This window comes from Schistocerca gregaria, chromosome X (assembly GCF_023897955.1).
Source record: "Schistocerca gregaria isolate iqSchGreg1 chromosome X, iqSchGreg1.2, whole genome shotgun sequence".
NCBI lineage: Eukaryota > Metazoa > Arthropoda > Insecta > Orthoptera > Acrididae > Schistocerca > Schistocerca gregaria.
Genome location: NC_064931.1, coordinates 683,403,425 through 683,425,179, shown reverse-complemented (window position 1 = coordinate 683,425,179; position 21,755 = coordinate 683,403,425). Strand labels below are relative to the sequence as shown.

General features: G+C 43.3%; 1 protein-coding gene across 1 annotated transcript in view; it reads left to right on the top strand.

Moving 5' to 3' along the window:
* LOC126298831 (arrestin domain-containing protein 2-like) overlaps window positions 1-21,755 on the top strand; it is a 229,371-nt gene that overhangs the window by 88,255 nt on the left and 119,361 nt on the right. Inside the window, exons 2-4 of the mRNA XM_049990307.1 lie at window positions 7,137-7,299; window positions 19,050-19,203; window positions 19,742-19,864. Coding sequence (XP_049846264.1) covers window positions 19,092-19,203; window positions 19,742-19,864 — 235 coding nt within the window. The 5' untranslated portion in view covers window positions 7,137-7,299; window positions 19,050-19,091. The remainder of the gene's footprint in view (window positions 1-7,136; window positions 7,300-19,049; window positions 19,204-19,741; window positions 19,865-21,755) is intronic.

Below are 21,755 nucleotides of genomic sequence, written 5' to 3'. Positions count from 1 at the left end.
CTATAGTACACTCCTGGAAATGGAAAAAAGAACACATTGACACCGGTGTGTCAGACCCACCATACTTGCTCCGGACACTGCGAGAGGGCTGTACAAGCAATGATCACACGCACGGCACAGCGGACACACCAGGAACCGCGGTGTTGGCCGTCGAATGGCGCTAGCTGCGCAGCATTTGTGCACCGCCACCTCAGTGTCAGCCAGTTTGCCGTGGCATACGGAGCTCCATCGCAGTCTTTAACACTGGTAGCATGCCGCGACAGCGTGGACGTGAACCGTATGTGCAGTTGACGGACTTTGAGCGAGGGCGTATAGTGGGCATGCGGGAGGCCGAGTGGACGTACCGCCGAATTGCTCAACACGTGGGGCGTGAGGTCTCCACAGTACATCGATGTTGTCGCCAGTGGTCGGCGGAAGGTGCACGTGCCCGTCGACCTGGGACCGGACCGCAGCGACGCACGGATGCACGCCAAGACCGTAGGATCCTACGCAGTGCCGTAGGGGACCGCACAGCCACTTCCCAGCAAATTAGGGACACTGTTGCTCCTGGGGTATCGGCGAGGACCATTCGCAACCGTCTCCATGAAGCTGGGCTACGGTCCCGCACACCGTTAGGCTGTCTTCCGCTCACGCCCCAACATCGTGCAGCCCGCCTCCAGTGGTGTCGCGACAGGCGTGAATGGAGGGACGAATGGAGACGTGTCGTGTTCAGCGATGAGAGTCGCTTCTGCCTTGGTGCCAATGATGGTCGTATGCGTGTTTGGCGCCGTGCAGGTGAGCGCCACAATCAGGACTGCATACGACCGAGGCACACAGGGCCAACACCCGGCATCATGGTGTGGGGAGCGATCTCCTACACTGGCCGTACACCTCTGGTGATCGTCGAGGGGACACTGAATAGTGCGCGGTACATCCGAACCGTCATCGAACCCATCGTTCTACCATTCCTAGACCGGCAAGGGAACTTGCTGTTCCAACAGGACAATGCACGTCCGCATGTATCCCGTGCCACCCAACGTGCTCTAGAAGGTGTAAGTCAACTACCCTGGTCAGCAAGATCTCCGGATCTGTCCCCCATTGAGCATGTTTGGGACTGGATGAAGCGTCGTCTCACGCGGGCTGCACGTCCAGCACGGACCCTGGTCCAACTGGGGCGCCAGGTGGAAATGGCATGGCAAGCCGTTCCACAGGACTACATCCAGCATCTCTACGATCGTCTCCATGGGAGAATAGCAGCCTGCATTGCTGCGAAAGGTGGTATACACTGTACTAGTGCCGACATTGTGCATGCTCTGTTGCCTGTGTCTATGTGCCTGTGGTTCTGTCAGTGTGATCATGTGATGTATCTGACCCCAGGAATGTGTCAATAAAGTTTCCCCTTCCTGGGACAATGAATTCAGGGTGTTCTTATTTCAATTTCCAGGAGTGTATATTTTCAGGCATTTGCTGCTCTATACGCACAAATGAGGGATGTCACATTTATTTACACTGACGGCTCCAAGACCACCTTTGGTGTCGGCAGTGCCTATGTTATTGACGACACCCCTATTATTTCGGCTACCCAATTGGTGTTCGGTTTTTACTGCGGAGCTTTACGCTGTTCTCCATGCTATCCAATACATCCGTCGTCATCATCAGTATGTTATCTGCTCGGATTCGCTCAGCTCTCTTCTCAACCTCCAAGCTCTTTATCCCGTCCACCCTCTGGTCCACCGGATTCAGGAGTGCCTCCATATGCTCCACTTTGGGTGCATCTCTGTGGCATTCCTTTGGATCTCAGATTATATTGGTATACGCGGAAACGAGGCAGCCGATATAACGGCAAAGGCTGCTGTCTCTCTTCTTTTGCCCGCTGTTCGCATGGTTCCCTTTGCCGATCTACAGAGCGTTTTATGTCGTCGTGTCTTTTATGGCACACACATTGGTCCGCACTTCAGGATAATAAATTACGGCACATAAAAACCTCTTCCCTGTGCTTGGACCTCTTCCTCCCTGCCTCGTCGTCGAGAGGAGGCAGTTTTAACTAGACTCCGGATTGGGCCCTGCCTTTTCAGCCATCGACGTCTTTTAAGTGGCGATCCTCATCCGCTTTGCCCGCACTGCTCTAAATTATGGACGGCGAGACACGTTTTACGTCACTGCTCCCGTTTACAGCTGTCGACTGGTATATATTCCCTTTTAGCAGATGACGCGCTCTCAGCCGATCGCGTCCTTGAGTTTATAAATGTTAGTGAGATGACATCGGTCGTTTGAAGCTCTTTTTGGAGAAAACAACCGCACTTCAAAAGCACTTTTCTAAGATTTCCTTCCGTTTTTAGTCTCCCTCCTTCTTGAGCTTCGCTCCCATTGTTGCCGATTTACATTCCTGTTTTTACCCTTCACTAAGCCACAGACTGGGAGCTTATGATCATAGCTGATTTGCGCCCTAAAACCATAATCTAATAATAATAATAATAAACAGTAGTTCAGGTTTATATGCCAGCTAGCTCCACAGATGATGAAGAGATTGACAGAATCCATGATGAGATAAAAGAAATTATTCAGATAGTTAATGGAGAGGAAATGTGTAAATGGAATTCGGTACTAGGTAGAGGAAGAGAAGGAAAAATAGTAGAAGAATATGTACTGGGACCAAAGAAAGGAACAGCCGCATGGTAGAATTTTACACAGAGCATAATTTAATTTTTGCTAACACTTTGTTTAAAAATCACGAAATGAGGATGTATATGTGAAGAAGACATGAAGACAATGGGTGATTCCAGACTGATTATACAGGATCAGTAAGCTTAAACTTGTACCGCAAATATTGCGGAAATGGAAAGTGCTATTAATGAGCGGTGTTCACAGAATGGATTGGTAATCAGAGCTCGTCTTGTTAGCGAATCAACAGATTGTAATACTACTTAGAAAATGTATTTTTGTGCAAACATGCACTTTCAAATGGAACAATGTCTATTGTTATTAATAAATGAAAAGTTGAGTAAATTAGAATGTAAGTGGTATCTGCTGCAAGATTCTAGTGCGAGTCGCCCGCCGGTGTGGCCGAGCGGTTCTAGGCGCTTCAGTCTGGAACCGCGCGACCGCTACGTTCGCAGGCTCCAATCCTGCCTCCGGCATCGATGTGTGTGATGTCCTTAGGTTAGTTAGGTTTAAGTAGTTCTAAGTTCTAGGGGACTGATGACCTCAGATGTTAATACCCATAGTGCTCAGAGCCATTTGAACTATTTCTAGCCGGCCAGAGTGGCCGTGCGGTTCTAGGCGCTACAGTCTGGAGCCGAGCGGCCGCTATGGTCGCAGGTTCGAATCCTGCCTTGGGCATGGATGTGTGTGATGTCCTTAGGTTAGTTAGGTTTAATTAGTTCTAAGTTTTAGGTGACTGCTGACCTCAGAAGTTAAGTCGCATTGTGCTCAGAGCCATTTTGAACTATTTCTAGTGCGAGTCGTTTACGAGATAGCGTATTTTGAAAATCTTCCACGCCGCCACTTGTACAATACCTGTGGCAGCACACACTAGTTATGTAGATTCTGACCAGAAACGAGACAGTTTACCATTACAGTTTGCGTCCAAAATGACCACTGCCAACGGCAGAACACGCTTCCAGTCTGGTATGGAATTACTTCTGCACACATGCTAGCATTTCAGCAGATATGTCCGAGCATGCTGCAGTAATACGTCGTTGCCCTTGTAGACGCGTGTTCCAGCTTTCCCCACAGAAGAAAAGTCTACAGGCGTCAAATCCGGGGAACGAGCCTGTCAAGGTATAGATCCTCTGCGTCCTATCCAACGATTTGGAAACAATTCGTAATAACATTCTGTAGTACTTCGTACACTATGGGCTGGACAAACATCATGTTGGTTCCACAGGTTCCTCCTAGTCTGCAGAGGAACGTTCTTCTAGCTTCCGTGGAAGATGGCCAGTTAGAAGACTGCAGCACTTGTGCGCGTTCGGTGTTCCATCTATGAAAAACGGGCCTTTGAGCTGATGGTTCACTATCCCACGCCACATAATTACAGTCCATGGACGCTGACGTTCCAAATGACGACGCCAACGGGGATTGTCAACACGCCCATAATTGCATGTTTCGGCGGTTTACCTTGCCATGATTGGCAAACTTGGCTTCATCACTGAACAAGATAATGATACATCTGGAGTATCCTGTGTTAATGCCCATGTACAGCAGTTAACACGATTCTCATAATCGTTTTCATACAGCTCTTGATGGAGAGAGATGTGATAGGGTTAGGTTAGGTTAGGTTAGTGGTGTTTAACGTCCCGTCGACAACGAGGTCATTAGAGACGGAGCGCAAGCTCGGGTTAGGGAAGGATGGGGAAGGAAATCGGCCGTGCCCTTTCAAAGGAACCATCCCGGCATTTGCCTGAAACGATATAGGGAAATCACGGAAAACCTAAATCAGGATGGCCGGAGACGGGATTGAACCGTCGTCCTCCCGAATGCGAGTCCAGTGTGCTAACCACTGCGCCACCTCGCTCGGTGATGTGATAGGGATTGGACCTTTGTCGATGGAGAATGCGTGGGACACTTGCCTCATTCATGCCACTTAATGCAATTTCGCGGGAATTAACGTGCCGATAAACTGCAACAGCAGCAAGAACATTAATTTCCCCCTCTACTGCCGTCTTTGTGTCCTTCTGTTACGTTGTCTAGGTGCTATACTACCACTTTCACGTAACTGATTGACGAGGTTGGTAGGCAACTGCCGAGATGCTCGACGTCTATTGGGATATCTTGGTGTATACATCGCACATAAACGAACTGTATTCTTCCTGCACTCTCCATACACCGTGAGCATATCGTCTTTTCCTTCATTGGTAAATCCCATCGTTCACTCACCACCAACTGCTTGGACTGTCACACCAACAGACTAACAATTAGCAATGCACTCAAAGATCACACAAGTACACTGTAAGCAAACGTAACAACATCGTACCTAGCAACTACGCGGGTTAAATGGCACAAACAAGTGTCGATGTGGAAACTTTACAATATATGATATGTCGTTAACGACTCGCACTAGAATCCAGCAACAAACGCCACTGATATTCTAATTTACATTACTTTTAGTTTGTTAATGTCAATAGGCATTGCTCAATTTAAAAAAGTGTATGTTTGCACAAAAAATACACTTTTAAAGTATTATTACAGTCTGTTGATTGGCTAACAATACGAGCCCATACCTACCAATCCACTCGTTACAAAAAGGCACATCAATAGCAATTTCCCTTTCAGTAATATTGCCGATGCAAATTTTAGATGATCCCCCTGCATATCGGAAAGACAAAAATTTCGCAACCAGGTTTTAAACTGAGGGATATTTTCAGGGGCAGATGTCAACTCTCACCATAATTTATTGTTTATTAACTGTAGATTAAAACGGAAGGATCTGCTGAAAGATAGGAAATTGATGAGGTTGACTTGTTTAAATCGAAAGAACCAGAGGTCGTTGAGAATTTCAAAGCGAGCTTTAGGCGACGGTTGACTGAAAACACAGAAAAGAATACAGTACAAGACCAATGGATAGTTTTGTGAGATGAAATAATGAATGAATCAGGGGATCAAATACGTAAAAAGACAAGGTGTAGTAGAAATCCTTGAATTACGCAGGAGATATTGAATTTAATCGATGAAGGGAGAAAATATAAAAAAGCAGCAAATGAAGAAGGCGAAAGGAAACACAAACGTCTAAAAAATGAAATTATCAAGAAGTGCAAAATTGCTAAGCACGAGTGGCTAGAGGATGAATGTAAGCCCATGGAACGGTGTATAACTATGGGAAAATTAAAGAGTCTTTGGAGAATGGAGAGGCTGTCGTATGAATATCAAGAGCTCAGACAATAGAACGGGAAGAGTGCCAAAGAAAGCAGGCGGTGATAGGTATGAGTATTACCGAACTATGACTTTAATAGGTCGTAGTTACAAAGTGCTGATGCGTGTGTTTTACAGAAGATTGGAAAAACTGGTAGAAGCCCACCTCGGAATAGATCGGATTGGGTCTCGGTGAAATGTTGGAAAACGCGAGGCAATAATGAAACTACAGCTTATCTTAGAACGTGGGTTAAAGAAAAGTAAACCCACGTTTGTAGAATTTGTAGATTTGGAGAAAGCTTCTGACAATGTTGACTGGAAGACACCCTTTAAATTTCTGAAGGTAACAGAAGTAAATTACAGGGAGCGAAAAGTTATTTACAACTTGTACAGATACCCTTGTCTCTGATGAACACTCGCTGTCGAGGACAACGTACTATGTTCTTTTACTTAAGACGTCTTGGAGCCACTCGCATATCTGTGGACCTATTCTATATACTCGTACCTTCGTTAACAGTCTGCAGTGGAGTGCCGTATCAAATGGTTTTCGGAAATCCAGAAATATCGAATCCTGTCTTAGCTTGCAGCGATTTCCCCTTGTACCAATGGTCTAACGAACCGTGTCTAATGTTTTGGGAGGAGGAACGGTTATCCCGTGAATGGTCGACTTTCTGTGCATGGAATGTCCTTTGCAGGTGGTCAGGCAGCTAGCCCACCTACATAGGCTAGCTCTCAAGTTGCTAGCTCATTCATGTGGGGTGCCTCACGCAAGCAGCTGAAAAGTATCCTATGTTAAACATAGTTTACAATTCCTTAGAATTACTTGCATTTTGGAGATTCAGTTTTATGCTAATTTATTCTCTGAAAGTTAGTTGAGAAACCGGGAAATTAAGCTATGTAATAACATAAAACTTTAGCCACAAATTCTTTTAAGGGGCGGATTTGCGCCTGGATTTAAGAGCCAATGAAATAGTGGTTGAACGCTCAGGCGGAACACTTCTACGAAGTTAGAATAAAGGTTTTTCTATTAAATACATCAAATAAATGAACATGATGTCGGAAAAAACTAAAACTAGTTCATAAACCCACATGCGAATCTTAATTTCTTTCTGTATGTCGTATCTTTGCATTCTGGCCACACCCATCGTTACATGAATTTTATTGCAAGAGGTTTCTAGTGCTAAATTCTTATTGTCTACAACATTATTCTTAACCGTTATGCTCAATATGTGGTGGTATGCTATGCATTTTTACCCTAATGTAACTGGATTGTAGTCACTGTTGCATTTAACTGTTTTCTTCATTTTCAGAGTATCGCTTCGCTCCGGCAGCGGGATGAAAATTTTCATCAATTAATGAGAACGTCTCCAAGGAATTTCAGAAATGTCGAAACATCGGCCTGTCAAGGATAATAACAGTGAACATGTTGCATGTTTGCTGCAGACTGTCATCGAGTAGGAGCCCCACTTACAGGTAATGAACACACTAGACAAAATTTGTGCAAAATTACCTCACCAGTAAAAATTTAATGGCATGTGACAGCTATTTGACACCTTTTTATGTGAAAACGATCAAGGAGATTAATCAGAGAAGTTTCCATAACATTGACAGAAAAGCTGCCTATTGGCTTCTGTCTCGGGTTCTTCGGCCGACGTGCGTCTGATGATTTTACTGACGTTTCGCCAGCACGAGTGGCTGGCATTGTCAGAGCTTCACCCTCCATTGCTGGTGGTGAAGGGAGGGTGAAGCTTTGAAAATGCCAATCACTCGTACTGGCGAAACGTCAGTAAAATCATCAGACGAACTTCGGCCGAAGAAGCCGAGGCAGAAGCCAATTGGGAGTTTGTCAACAAGGGGACACGAAAGTCTTAACAGTTTTGTACTGACAGAAAACCAACAGACGTGCGCTCTGAAGCTTAATCTTTCTTCAAAAAGATCTGCTATGACAGTCGTTTGCTACCTCATATTAGTAGAAGGTGTACAACTTTGTTTCCGCCGTTTTCCCCCAACATTTGAGGCTTTAATGAAACAAATTGGTTACACATGTATCATTCAAAGTATTTTCCCATCGCTAGCCACTGCTTTCTCCTATCTTTCAGGCAGTGTACGAATCCCGCGTCGAAAAAATTGTTCATCTTTTGAAGTGACCCACGAATCGATCCAATTTGTAACTTCTTCATGAGATCGGAAGTGTTGGTCAGCCAGGCCATGCGTCATTGATCTAAACAGATGGTTGTCAGAGGGAGCAATGTCTGGAGAATACGGCGGGTGAGATAGGACTTCCCATTTTGACATTTCCAAGTACGTGTTGACCTCTTTTGCAACTTGAGGTCGAGCGTTGTCGTGCTGCAAAATCACTTTATCGTGCCTCTCACTACAATTGCGGCCATTTGTCTTTTAATGCTCTGCTAAAACGCATTAACTGCGTTAGATAACGGACACCTTTGATTGTTTCACTTGGTTTTAACACCTCATAGTACATGACTCCGAACTGGTCCCACCAAATGCACAGCATGATCTTGGAGCCGTGAATACTCGGTTCGGCCGTCGACGTGGAAGCATATCCGGGATATTCCCATGAATTTTAGCGTTTGTGGCTATCTTAATGAACCCATTTTTCGTTCCCAGTCACAATACGATGCAGAAATCTCTTCCGTTTTTATCTCTGAAGCAACTGTTCACAAATACATGAACGCCGTTCAACGTCTCTTGGTTTCAGCTCACAGGGGACCCACGTTCCATTTTTCTTAATCATGCCCATAGCCTTGAGACATTTGGAAATGGCTTGCTGTGTGAATCCCACCAATCGTGCCAATTCTTCTTGAGTTTGGCGCGAGTCTTCACTCAGCAATGTCTCCAATTCTGCATCTTCGAAAACATTCTCTCTTCCATTACGATGCCGGTGACGTTACAACCACTGTTCTTGAAGCGTTGAAACCACTCACGACACGTTATTTCACCAATAGCGACCTTACCATACATGCTTGAGAGCATTCGATGAGACTCAGGCGCTTTTCTTCATACTGGAAGAAAAACAGTAACACCTCCCGCAAATGACGAGAATTAGGCTCGTAAAATGATATTTTCAATCAAGAAAAGCTTCCAAATCGACTAATGTTTGAATGAGGTTATGTTGCCCAAGGTCCTAGCTAACTGCCTGACGTCTGTGATCCGTTTCTTTCGACCGCTACTTACCGTTGTCGCCACCTATCGGCAAACGGAGGAAGCAAAGTTATAACTAGTGCTAGATCCTGGCTATACAAAGCATGTCGGAGGGATATGGAAAATAGTGGAGTCACCAAAATGCAGAAACGGAGAAATTTATCTGATTTGCAAAAGGGTACAATCGTTAGCTTTCGGGCCAAGGGTGGAAGCATTTCTTAAACGATTAGGTTTCTAAACTGTTCACGTGCTACCGTGTGTGAAGTACGCTGAGCGCCTCAAAATGGCCCTATCCAAAACTGGCTCCAGCCGCTGTGGCCGAGCGGTTCTAGGCGCTTCGGTCCGGAACCACGCAGTTGCTACGGTCGCAGGTTCGAATCTTGCCTCGGACATGGATGTGTGTGTTGTCCTTAGGTTAGTTAGGTTCAAGTAGTTCTAAGTCTAGGGAGCTGATGACCTCAGATGTTAAGTCCCATAGTGCTCAGAGCCATTTGAGCCATTTTGAACCAAAACTGGCGCCGAAGCAGATGTTCTGCACAACGGGCTATAGGTGGCAGGGGTGAACGACGGCTGCGGACATGTATACGGGCGAACAGACGTGCAACTGTTGAGTAACTCACCCCCCGGATGAACCAAGGGACTAGTAACAGTGTCACAGCGAACGTAGCTGCGTATGGGCCTTTGCAGCATGCAACTTCTCCACGCAATCCATGCCGACTTCTGCTCATCGGCGACGAATGCTTGAATTTGTACGCCATTACCGTAACTGGATGTCCAATTTGTGCCAACAGGTGGCCTTTTCAGACGAATCACATTTTCTGCTCCATCGGACCGATGATCTTTGCATGTATACCCAAGCAACAATCATCGGAAGGGTCTAGGCCAGAGGAGGAAGCGTTATGGGCTGGGGAATGTTTTAGTAACATTCCCTCGTCATTCTGTAAGGCACAACAGATCAACACAAGGATGCATCTGTGCTTGGAGACCATGTCCACTTCTTATATAGTTTGTTTTTCCACAGCACTGTGGCATCTAGCAGCCGGATACTGCATCGAGTTACACAGCTCACAGTGTAGATACGTGGTTCGAAGATCTCCAGGATAAGTTTATCGTACTCCCCTGGCCACCAGACTCCCCAGTCTAAACCTAATCCAGAATCTGTTGTACCAGCTCGATCGGGCTTTACGCGCCATGGGCCTTCACCGATAAACCTAGCGCTGTAGGCGACGTGGCTCCAGATCCCCGTCGGTACCTTCCAGAGCCTCACTGATTTTCTTATTACACGTACCACAGCGATCTGCTTTGCATCTACATCAACATCCTTACTCCGCAAGCCACCTGACGGTGTGTGGCGGAGGGTACCTTGAGTACCTCTATCGGTTCTCCCTTCTATTCCAGTCTCGTATTGTTCGTGGAAAGAAAGATTGTCGGTATGCCTCTGTGTGTGCTCTAATCTCTCTGATTTTATCCTCATGGTCTCTTCGCCAGATATACGTAGGATGGAGCAATATACTGCTTGACTCCTCGGTGAAGGTATGTTCTCGAAACTTCAAAAAAAAAAAAAAAAAAAAAAAAAAAAAATGGTTCAAATGGCTCTAAGCACTATGGGACTTAACTGCTGTGGTCATCAGTCCCCTAGAACTTAGAACTGCTTAAACTTAACTAACCTAAGCACATCACACACGTCCATGCCCGGGGTAGGATTCGAGCCTGCGACCGTAGCGGTCGCGCGGTTCCAGACTGTAGCGCCTAGAACCGCTCGGCTACTCCCGCCGGCCGAAACTTCAACCAAGCTACTGAGCGTCTCTCCTGCAGAGTCTACCACTGGAGTTTATCTATCATCTCCGTAACGCTTTCACGATTACTAAATGATCCTGTAACGAAGCGCGCTGTTCCCTGTTGGATCTTCTATATCTCTTCTATCAATCGTATCTGGTACGGATCCCACGCCGGTGAGCAATATTCCAGCAGTGGGCAAACAAGTGTACTGTAACCTACTTCCGTTGTTTTCGGACTGCAAGGTGGTTTATTCGTGTTTTTTACAGGGGGTCTTATTACTGTGCTGGACAGTGTAGATGTAGTTGTAGATGTAGACTATACATTAGCTTGAAAGCTTGTAGTTGTTTATTTGCATTATCAACCTTAGAAAAAGAGAAATGCACTTAAAAATTTTGCATAGTACATGATGGCGTAAGAAATTCGTAGTAAAACGTGAGATTTGTATGCAACGAAGATACGTAATGACCGTTCTTTGAACGCAACTTCCTGAACCGTGATAAGCACAAATTATCTCTGAATATCTAATACGCATTGGCGGAGAAGAGACCAGGCTGTTATACACCGTTATTTCAATCTAATCGCATGTTTCTAATTGCATTCCAATTTTCAAGACGAAGTATTTACATTACCGATCTCTGAAAACCTCAGAATCGTAACATTAGAAAGTTTGTTCGATGTTATCATTTACAGCCATCATCTCAACAACGAAACAGTACAACTCGGCAAGAACGTTAGCTCTTGTTAATCTTGTTATGATGCCGTGAAACAAGTAAAGTAATTTTACGAAATCGAGAAGTATTTCGGAATACAACCGCATGGTCTATATAGTCACGCGTGACAGAAGTGATCAACATTTCATTTAAGTGCGACATTATCTTCTTGGAAGACGATGTTCTTCTCCACGAACAACATCTATACTAAAGGGAGTACTTCGTCATGCCCTCAATATCCTTGGTCGTAATCTGTTATTATAATAGATCAAGAGGAAAACTATGAAACTGAAACTCATACCATCACACATACACCCTCGCGTTTGACGCCAGTAAGTGTGTAATCCACCACTAAGTTCCTTGGATGCCTACCGCACTATAAACTCGATGTGTTGTTGAAAACAAACAAAAGAATGGTGCATTGGACCATACTGCTCTCTTTAAACCATTTTTAATTCACATTACATGATATCGACACTATTTGCTTCGTGCTAAAGCGTTCTCCTTGGTAAGCTAATCAAAGACGATGTCCTGCAACGCATCGCACACACTGCCCTGACTTTGAAACATGGTCGGTGTTAAGTCCCAGGCGATAAAAGCGACCGATTGGGGGCTGAGAGAGGCACCAGAGTGCAAATTTTGTACACAGTGTGTACCAAAAGTAGTAACGAAAACTGAGACGAGTGGAAGTATACATGGGAAAGAGGGAAGAGACGCCAAATGAAATGCAAAAACGTTCTTAAATCGGCCCTCTCTTGAAAACTGCTGCCGCCTTTGTTTCACGTCCTCTGAGTAACTTAATTTCTAGAAACCGCCATGGCTGTTAGTCAGAAATTTCTACCACTAAACCTCAATCACAACCATTTCGCCACACGGACATGTACAGGGTGATCCACACCACCCGCACAGGCATGTTTTCTTGCATAGCGGCGTCCTTTGTTTTTCGTGTAAAGTGCGTATTAGGCAAACTGATAAAAGCAGACAGTATATGGTGACTGTAATATTGCCTGCACGTTGCTATAAAATGGAGAAAACGAAACTAACTTCAGAATTTCAAGTGAGTACGTGTGAAAAATTCGTAGACCTTTGGAAATAGCTCTCAAAACTGTTGTCAAAAATGTTGTTTTATTATTTTGCGTCATTTCGGTGATATAAAAAAATTGTTCTTTGTGCTAACGATTCGAGAAACGATTAAGGACGGCAAAGAACAAAATTAGGGTAATAGATGTGCTTTTAAATTTGAATAAACCCTATTTACTGATTGAACACAACAAATTACTAGAAATTATCACGTTTTTCAGTTTAGGCTTACTGTAATAGGTGTTCAAAATGCTTATCGCCTAGTTCTAAGCTCAGCAGCGCCTGCCTTTATGCACACTGGCTACCCTTCTACCCTTAAGTATCTCGTCATCTAAGGGAGATATCATATGCTTCGCAGTTTCTGTCTTTAACGTCATCTCCTATTGTATGACGCTATTGACACTTAATATCTTCGAACTGTACCTAGGAGAAATAATGAACAGGATTTTAATCTGGCTACCATAGGTTTAAAGTTGCTGAATCTCCACTACCATGCCATCGACCTGATAAAATCTGATTTGAATTATGCCTGGCCATCAAGGAAAAATGTTCTGGTCACCGATCTTACTGTAACGACGTTGGCAACCATATTGCTGTTGGAACGTGTTCTGGCAACTGTGTCATAGTAAATTGTAGAAATTCAGAGTATCGCTCATCATGTTATTCTTCATAAGAAACAGGTCCTATAACTTTCCCATGGATGAATCCACAACAAGTAGTTACGCTCCGAATGTGCTGGTTGCCTTGCTGACGTAACCATTGATAGTTTTCTACTAATCAATAGAGAGCGCTGTGGATACTTACCTCGCAATTAGATCATAAAGTGGCTTCGTCAGTCCATCGTATGACAGTCACGAAGTCAAGATTTTATTTACAAGTCTGGAGCAGAAGGCGACACCTGAGTGATGAACATTGTTGTAGATGTGATAAGGACGTAAACAAGTATGTAGAATTCTCCAGGCGGTACTTCTGCTCAGCCTGTTAATGCCGTGTTATTATTCACGTAGGAAAAGGTCTGTTGAGATTAATTGCAGAAACAATATCTCTGCCCTCTCTGACACGCCTTCAGACACGCTTGTTACGATTCTGCACCTGACCATCATAGCGAATTATTTGCCTCCAATCGTCGAAAAAATGTCGTGGTAGGCATGGAAGACCTTAATACCTCTCTGCATAAACCGGATGTACTTATAGGTAATTCTGGTGATATTCCCCATGTACCATAAGCACACCAAATGATTCCTCGTTAGAATATGCCACTATTGAACGAATAACACACACTGCTGAAAACTCTGACAATGAATCACCAAAACACTTCTTGTTATACATGAGTGATGACAATAACAGCGAAGAAATGAAAGTTACGTTGCCTCGAGTCAACAGTTTCTGTTCGGTTCGGTTGACTGGTGTGGTGTGGTGAGGTGTGGCGCGTTACTACAAGAGTTTCTTGATGTTTTTGAGGAAAGGACTGAAAATATAAAATAAATTTTTAGTAACAAAATGTTCTGCTTTGAGAGCTATTTTCAATGACACTAATTTTTTGCCAGTATTCTTGTTTGAAATTCTGAAATTGCGTTCAGTTTCTCCATTTTTCAGCCTCTTCTAGGCAAGGGAAGGCACACCATTCTACTCATCCTTACCTGCAAGAAGCGGTCTGCAGTCGCTAGCCACACAGGTACACCATACACGGCGAACAGCTCATCGGTTTTATATTCCATATACACCGTCTGATAAGGAAACCAACCAGCGTAAATTAATATGACGTGTGTCCTTTATAATGGTTTGAACCCTGCTGGAAACGCTTTCAGTGAGGTGTCGAAATGTCTGTAGAGGAGTGGCAGCCCCCTCATCCCCAACAGCAGAAACCACAAAAGCTAGTGCGTTGGACGTTGTGATCAGGAGCGAAGTCGACGTTCTGGCTCATTACAAAGCAGTTCCATTGGCTTCAGATAGGGACTCTGGGTAGATCATTCCATTCCAGGAATGTTATTGTCCACAAACCATGGCTTCACAGATGTTGCATTGTAACATGGTGCATTGTATGTTGATTCACTCATCATTGACGAGCTGTACCTCTGTTGGACACAGTACACAAGGCTCTAAAATGTGTTCGTATGCTACCGCATTTAGCGTTTTCTTAATGGTAGTAATGGGACCACACCCGAACCACGAAAGACACTCCAATACCATAACACCACCTACTCTGTAGTTCTCTGTTGTCAATACAAATGATGGCAGGTAATGTTCTCTGAGCATTTGACAAACCCAAGCTCTTACATCGGACTGCCACAGGGTGTAATGTGATTTATCATTTCAAATCATTTCCAGTCATCCACTGACTAGTGGCATCACTCTTTAGACAATTTCTAGAGTCGCTTGGGATTGACTACGGAAATATATGGCTTATGAAGAACTGCTCGATCATTGTATCCCATTCTTTTCAAATCCATACACAAATTCAGTGTGCTAACTGGATTGTTTGTAGTACTTTCCAACTCACGAGTGCTTCCTTCCACCGATTTCATGCGATTTTTTACAACCATTCGCCACAATGCTCTACGGCCCCCATCGGTCTGTTCACGAGATTTGCATTGTCTTGTTTTACAGTGGTTCTTCCTTCACATTTCCACTTTAAAATCACATCATTAACAGTCGATTTGGACAGCTTTAGGACGGAAGAAACGCCCCTGCTGGATTTATTACTTCAAAATGGTTCAAATGGCTCAAAGCACTATGGGATTAACATCTGAGGTTAGCAGTCCCCTCGACTTGGAACTACTTAAACCTAACTAACCTAAGGACATCACACACATCCATGATCGAGGCAGGTTTTGAACCTGCGACCGTAGCAGCAGCGCGGCTCCGGACTGAAGGGCCTAGAACTGTTCGGTCACAGCGGCCGGCTGATTTATTACTCACGCGACGTGCAATGACTATCCCACGTTCTAATTCGCTCAGCTCTCATGACACATATTTTATACAACAGAAGGCGGGGGGGTCCCCTCTCGTGGCATCTAGTGGTTCAAATGGCTCTAAGCACTATGGGACTTAACTTCTGAGGTCATCAGTCTCCTAGAACTTAGAACTACTTAAACCTAACTAACCTAAGGACAGCACACACATCCATGCCCGAGGCAGGATTCGAACCTGCGACCGTAGCGGGCGCGCGGTTCCAGACTCTAGCGCCTAGATCCGCTCGGCCACTTCGGCCGGCGACATCTAGTGGTGAATTTGCGTTACGTAGAGGTGTCCACAGAACTACTTAAACCTAACTAACCTAAGGACAGCACACACATCCATGCCCGAGGCAGGATTCGAACCTGCGACCGTAGCGGGCGCGCGGTTCCAGACTGTAGCGCCTAGATCCGCTCGGCCACTTCGGCCGGCGACATGTAGTGGTGAATTTGCGTTACGTAGAGGTGTCCACCGGATGTTGTTGATCAGATAGTGTCTCATAAACAAATACACTTTCATGAAACTTCCTGGCAGATTAAAACTGTGTGCCCGACGGAGACTCGAACTCGGGATCTTTGCCTTTCCCGGGCAAGTGCTCTGCCAACCTAACCTAAGTCATGTCTCCGCAGTACCCTTTCTCCCAGGAGTGCTAGTTCTGCTAGGTTCGCAGAAGAGCTTCTGTGAAGTTTGGAAGGTAGGAGACGAGGTAATAGAGGAATTAAAGCTGTGAGGAGGGGTCGTGAGTCGTGCTTGAGTAACTGAGTTGGCAGAGCACTTGCCCGCGAAAGGCAAAGATCCCGAGTTCGAGTCAAGGTCCGGCACACAATTTTAATCTCCCAGGAAGTCCATATCAGCACACACTCCGCTGCAGAGCGAAAATCTCATTCTGAAATACACTTTTACATTAACCAGGCTTCCAGTTTTTGGTCTAGGACATATTGCCCCAGAATTACAATTGAAATGATTCCCAGCCCCCGGTTCTGACCAAGGTTTTCAGGAGGTTTCTCTTGGTTGTTAGGCAAATGCTGAAACTGAAAATGCCCTTCCAAATGATCTCAATGGGGACTCTCCGTGCCTCACTATAGGCTCGCCTGAAATTTGGCTGGAAGAAACCTGACTTTACCTAGCCTGCTCCACCTAGGAAAAGAAAAAAAGATAAAAAACAAACGAAACGGATAAAGTTTGGAAGTACCTATACAGCAAGTACCAGGAAATACATCGCCTAATGTTTTGCAAGCTAACTAAAAATGGTTCAAATGGCTCTGAGCACTATGGGACTTAACTTCTGAGGTCATCAGTCCACTAGAACTTAGAACTACTTTAACCTAACTGACCCAAGGACATCACACACATCCATGCCCGAGGCAGAATTCGAACCTGCGACCGTAGCGGTCCCGCGGTTCCAGTCTGTAGCGCGTAGAACCACTCGGCCACATTGGCCGGCCAAGCTAACTCCTTTTAGCGTAATAACAGACGACAATTTCGATGCGTAAATCATAAAATCGTAGCCATCAATGTTTTTTTGGTCTTCATTACTTTATTTTTAGCACTTTGCGGCGATGTATACTACACCGCCAGCTGCCATTTAACACTCCACTGCGTCCGCAGCTCGTGGTCGTGCGGTAGCGTTCTCGCTTCCCGCGCCCGGGTTCCCGGGTTCGATTCCCGGCGGAGTCAGGGATTTTCTCTGCCTCGTGATGACTGGGTGTTGTGTGATGTCCTTAGGTTAGTTAGGTTTAAGTAGTTCTAAGTTCTAAGTTCTAGGGGACTGATGACCATAGATGTTAAGTCCCATAGTGCTCAGAGCCATTAAACACTCCACTGCACCTGCTGTGTGACATCAGTCAATGCATTCGCGCTTACAGAAATGTAGACACAACACGTACATGTCTCAGGCGTTCTTTCTGCCATCATGAGTGACTGGGTACAGCTGACTGGACTCAAATTGATCATAGGGGCCCACAAGTTCGAGGATTTCGTCAGCTATTTCATAGAAGTAATGAAGGAAGGTCATTAACTTCCAGCTGCGGCATTAAACTTGACAATAGTGTTAGTAGCCTCCATAGTCATCCATCTGTGATACACATTGTTTACGCAGGAAAGTTGTAAAAGTCTGCATTTTATCTGTTTTGGCATTACACCTAGAAAATCACTCCGTCATCAACATACATCTGCATCTATATACATAGTCTGCAAGCCACCGGTTGGTGCATGACAGAGAGTACCTTTTACCACCACTAGTCATTTCCATTCCTGTCCAACTCGCAAGTACAGCGAGGGAAAATCGACTTTCTATATGCCTAGGTTCGAGCTGTAATTTCTCTTATCTTCGTGATCCTTACGCGAAATGTAAGTTGGAGGCAGCAGAATCGTTCTGCAGCCAACTTCAGATTCTGGTTCTCCAAATTTTATCAGTAGTGTTTCACGGGAAGGTCGTCCCTGGAGGGATTTCCATTTGAGTTCATCCACCATTTGAATTCATCTCCATAATAATTTTATGCTTATCGTACCTTCTGGTAACAAATCTAGAAGCACACATATGAATTTATTTGATGTCTTCTTTCAATATGACCTGGTGTTTCTGTGTCTTGCTTTAAGCTGACCTGGTGTGAATCCAGAACACTAGCACAGTAGTCATGAATGGGTCATGCTAGTTTTCTGTACATGGTCTCCTTCACAGATGAACCACACTTTCCTAAAATTATCTCAGTAAACTGAAGTCAATCATTCACTTTCCCTACTACTGTCATAATGTGCTGATTCCATTTAATATCATTTTGCAACATTTGCCTAGATATTGAATTGATGCGACTGTTTCAGGTAGCCCACTACAAAAGCTGTATTGAAATGTTATGTGATTGTTTTTCCTACTCATTCACATTAACTTAAATTTTTCTACATTTAGTGCAAGCTGCCATTCATCACATCAACTAGTAATTTTGTCTATTTTATTGTCACTCAACAACACCTTCCCTTACACCACAGCAAAACTTTCTTTTTGTAATTGGTGTAAAACTGTATCCTACACTGCATTTTACTCTATGCAAAAATAATAAAAAACCACAGGTTTTGGACTGACATGTTTTTTGGCTATTCAGTTTTTCTGAAATGATTGCAATCAGTTGGGTGTCAGTTAGATGGCTTGCATGTCCATAACCAGTTCTCTAACTGGGAAAAGGGGAGCCACAGTGTAACGCTGAATCTGAGCCACTATGTGGCAGTGAAACTGTTTTCACATGTTAACTTTAATTCATCATTATTCAGACAGTTCGTACAAAATATTTATAAGTTACATACAAAAACCTTCCTCGTGAATTACTACACACTGTAGTGAACACCAGATCAAAGTCTGCACATACAGAAAGACCTGCGAAGGCAACTTCATATATATATTAATGTGTTGTAACTGAGCAGTAAACAAACAACATGAGAATATTTTGGTATTTACTTTCAAAAAAGTATAAAATCTACAGCAAATTATCCATCTGTAAATGTGTACCTAATTGAGCATAATAACTGTATGTATATTCATTTTAGGTGGTGAACTCAAAGTACTATGGTAAAACTAAATAATCCACTATGGATTACATCCGTGAATTTGACATACGTTTGGACCGAGAAATGTACTATGCCGGTGAAAGCCTGGCAGGACATGTTGTACTTGATACAATTGAAAATTTCAAACTAAGGGGTAAGTTAATGTTATGCAAGTGGTAATATTTAGTACAACAGATAATGCATTGCATTTTATTTCCTTCTTAAAAAAAATTGAAACACCATTCTGTACATGCTACTGAATCCTAAAATGTTACACTCTGTTTCTTGCACTGTGGAAAAAATAGAGGTGTATATAAAGATTATAAAGTTATAAGCAATTTTTCTTCAAAATTGCAACATCATTTTTGTGTAAATACATACTTCCATTATTCTGGAAATGTATTAAACCAATAAACCATTTGAGTTTTTTGCATAATATATGCCTCTGCATTACTTAGGTGAATATGTTATCATTCAACCTCTATTTAAAAACAAAAATATATATTTTCTCTGTTTATTTCACAAAATGATACTTCAGTATCTATCACTTACCACTTTTCAATTACATTTCAACAGTCACTTACAGCAAAAAATTTATTTTTGTACTTTCATATGTTAAATGCAAAAAGAGGAGTGTGTCTATGTTGTGAGTAATCTGTAGTGCCACAATATCTACATTTTTCTTTTTTCAGCTGTTCGTGTTGTCCTAAGAGGAAAAGCACATGCTGAGTGGAAAGTAGTTGTCAGTGGTGACAGACGCACAGTTAAGGATGACCAGTATTTTCTTGATGATCGTGCAATTATATGGGGAAAAGGTATTAGAAGCTTACAGCATGAAGAGCATGTCACCTAAGTTTTCATTCTCACAGTTTTCAAATTATCATTCAGAATGGAGACACTTCTGGAGTGAGATACATATAATTTTTGTAGAGTAATGATACACATCTAAAATACAAATTCTGTAAGCTCTAAAACAAAGTAACTCATAGCTTGCTGTTTGAAATATTCACCATTTTTGTGTGGGAATTTATTGTAACAGAACTACAACACATCTTTTTATGTGTCTGACCTGCCTGTATAGCATAACGTGCAGTGCACTAGCTTATGTGACAGGAAAATGAGCCAGACCAAGATCAAATCTGCGCAGCAGACTGACAATTGGGGTTGGCACACCAGTCATCATGAGTGTGGTTTCTAGGTAGTTTCGCACACTCATTTAGGAAAATGCTAGGTTAGCCCTCACCTTCTATCCCAGACACATGATAAACAAACAGTTGAAATATGATCACACACTCAGAGGAAATGATGATTGTAGTATCACAGAAGCTTCCAGACACAAAGTTAAATAAAAATACATTTGTCAAACTTAATTACAGTGTGGCCTGTCCTAGATAGGTAAAACACAAATAATAATAAGAAGAAGATGTGGTATATGTGTCTCTTGACAAAGACTTTAATTAAGATTTGTATAGAATGCTAACAATGAGACCTATGTGAATTTAGAAATGAACATGATTAAACAGAGACAGTTCGCTACTAATGTCTCCATATGAAATTGGGATTGACTTTCTGCAAATTATCTGCCTCACTACCTGATCATTCTGTCATTCATGATAACAAGGCTATATGCTTTCAAAGATTTGATTGCCAGATTCCTTAATTTATATCCTAATTTAAGACATCTGGCATGTATGATGCCTGCAGTTTGCAGAAGATTATGTTCTAGTATCACTTCCTGACATGCCATTAATCCAGAACTAATACTTTTACAGTTGTGCAGCAAATATTTCTTTAAGAGTTATCTGTCTTCTGACTTCTCTGAGATCTCCATTGCAATTCCCTCCATTATAAAAATCTCTTTAGTTCAGAAAAACACCCACACCCAATGACCTAATTATTCACTATGTTTTTCCCCACAAGTTTTGCCCTCTATAACTCCCTCTAAAACCACGTAAGCTATTCCCTGATGTATTAGCACATATCCTACCATACCATTATTTCTTCTAAATTTTAGACCATTAAAATGGTAACATCATAAACGCATCATGGGACAAATGTCATCTTGGCAGGAATTCTACTACATGCTTGAATGTGTAAATGACTACCGTTTCTGGGAAACCACACAAAGTAGTTAGAAATGATGCCATACTCATTCTGTATATAAAGAAAGATAGTACAGTGGGTCTCTCTACATATTCATCTACATAGGTACTCCGCAAGCCACCATCAGGTGCATGGGAGAGGGTGCCCTGTACCACTACTTGTCATTTCCTTTCCTGTTCTGCCTACAAATAAAGCAAGGGAAAAATGACTGTCTGGAAGTCTCCGTATGAGCCCTAAGTTCTCGTATCTTATCTTTGTGGTCCTTACTTGAAATGTATGTTGGCAGCAGTAGTATCATTCAGCAGTCAGCTTTAAATGTTGATTCTCTAAATTTTGTCAATAGTGTTTCTTAAAAAGATCATCACCTTCCCTCCAGGGATTCCCATGTAAGCTCCCAAAGGATCTTCATAACACTTAGGTGTTTTTCGAACCTGCCAGTAACAAATCTAGCAACACACCTCTGAATTGTTTTGATGTACTCCTTCAATACCAGCTGGTGAGGATCCCAAGCCCCTGAGCAGTACTGAAGAATGGGTCACACCAGTATCCTATATGCAGTCTCCTTTACAGGTGAACCACTCTTTCCTAAAATTCTGCCAATAA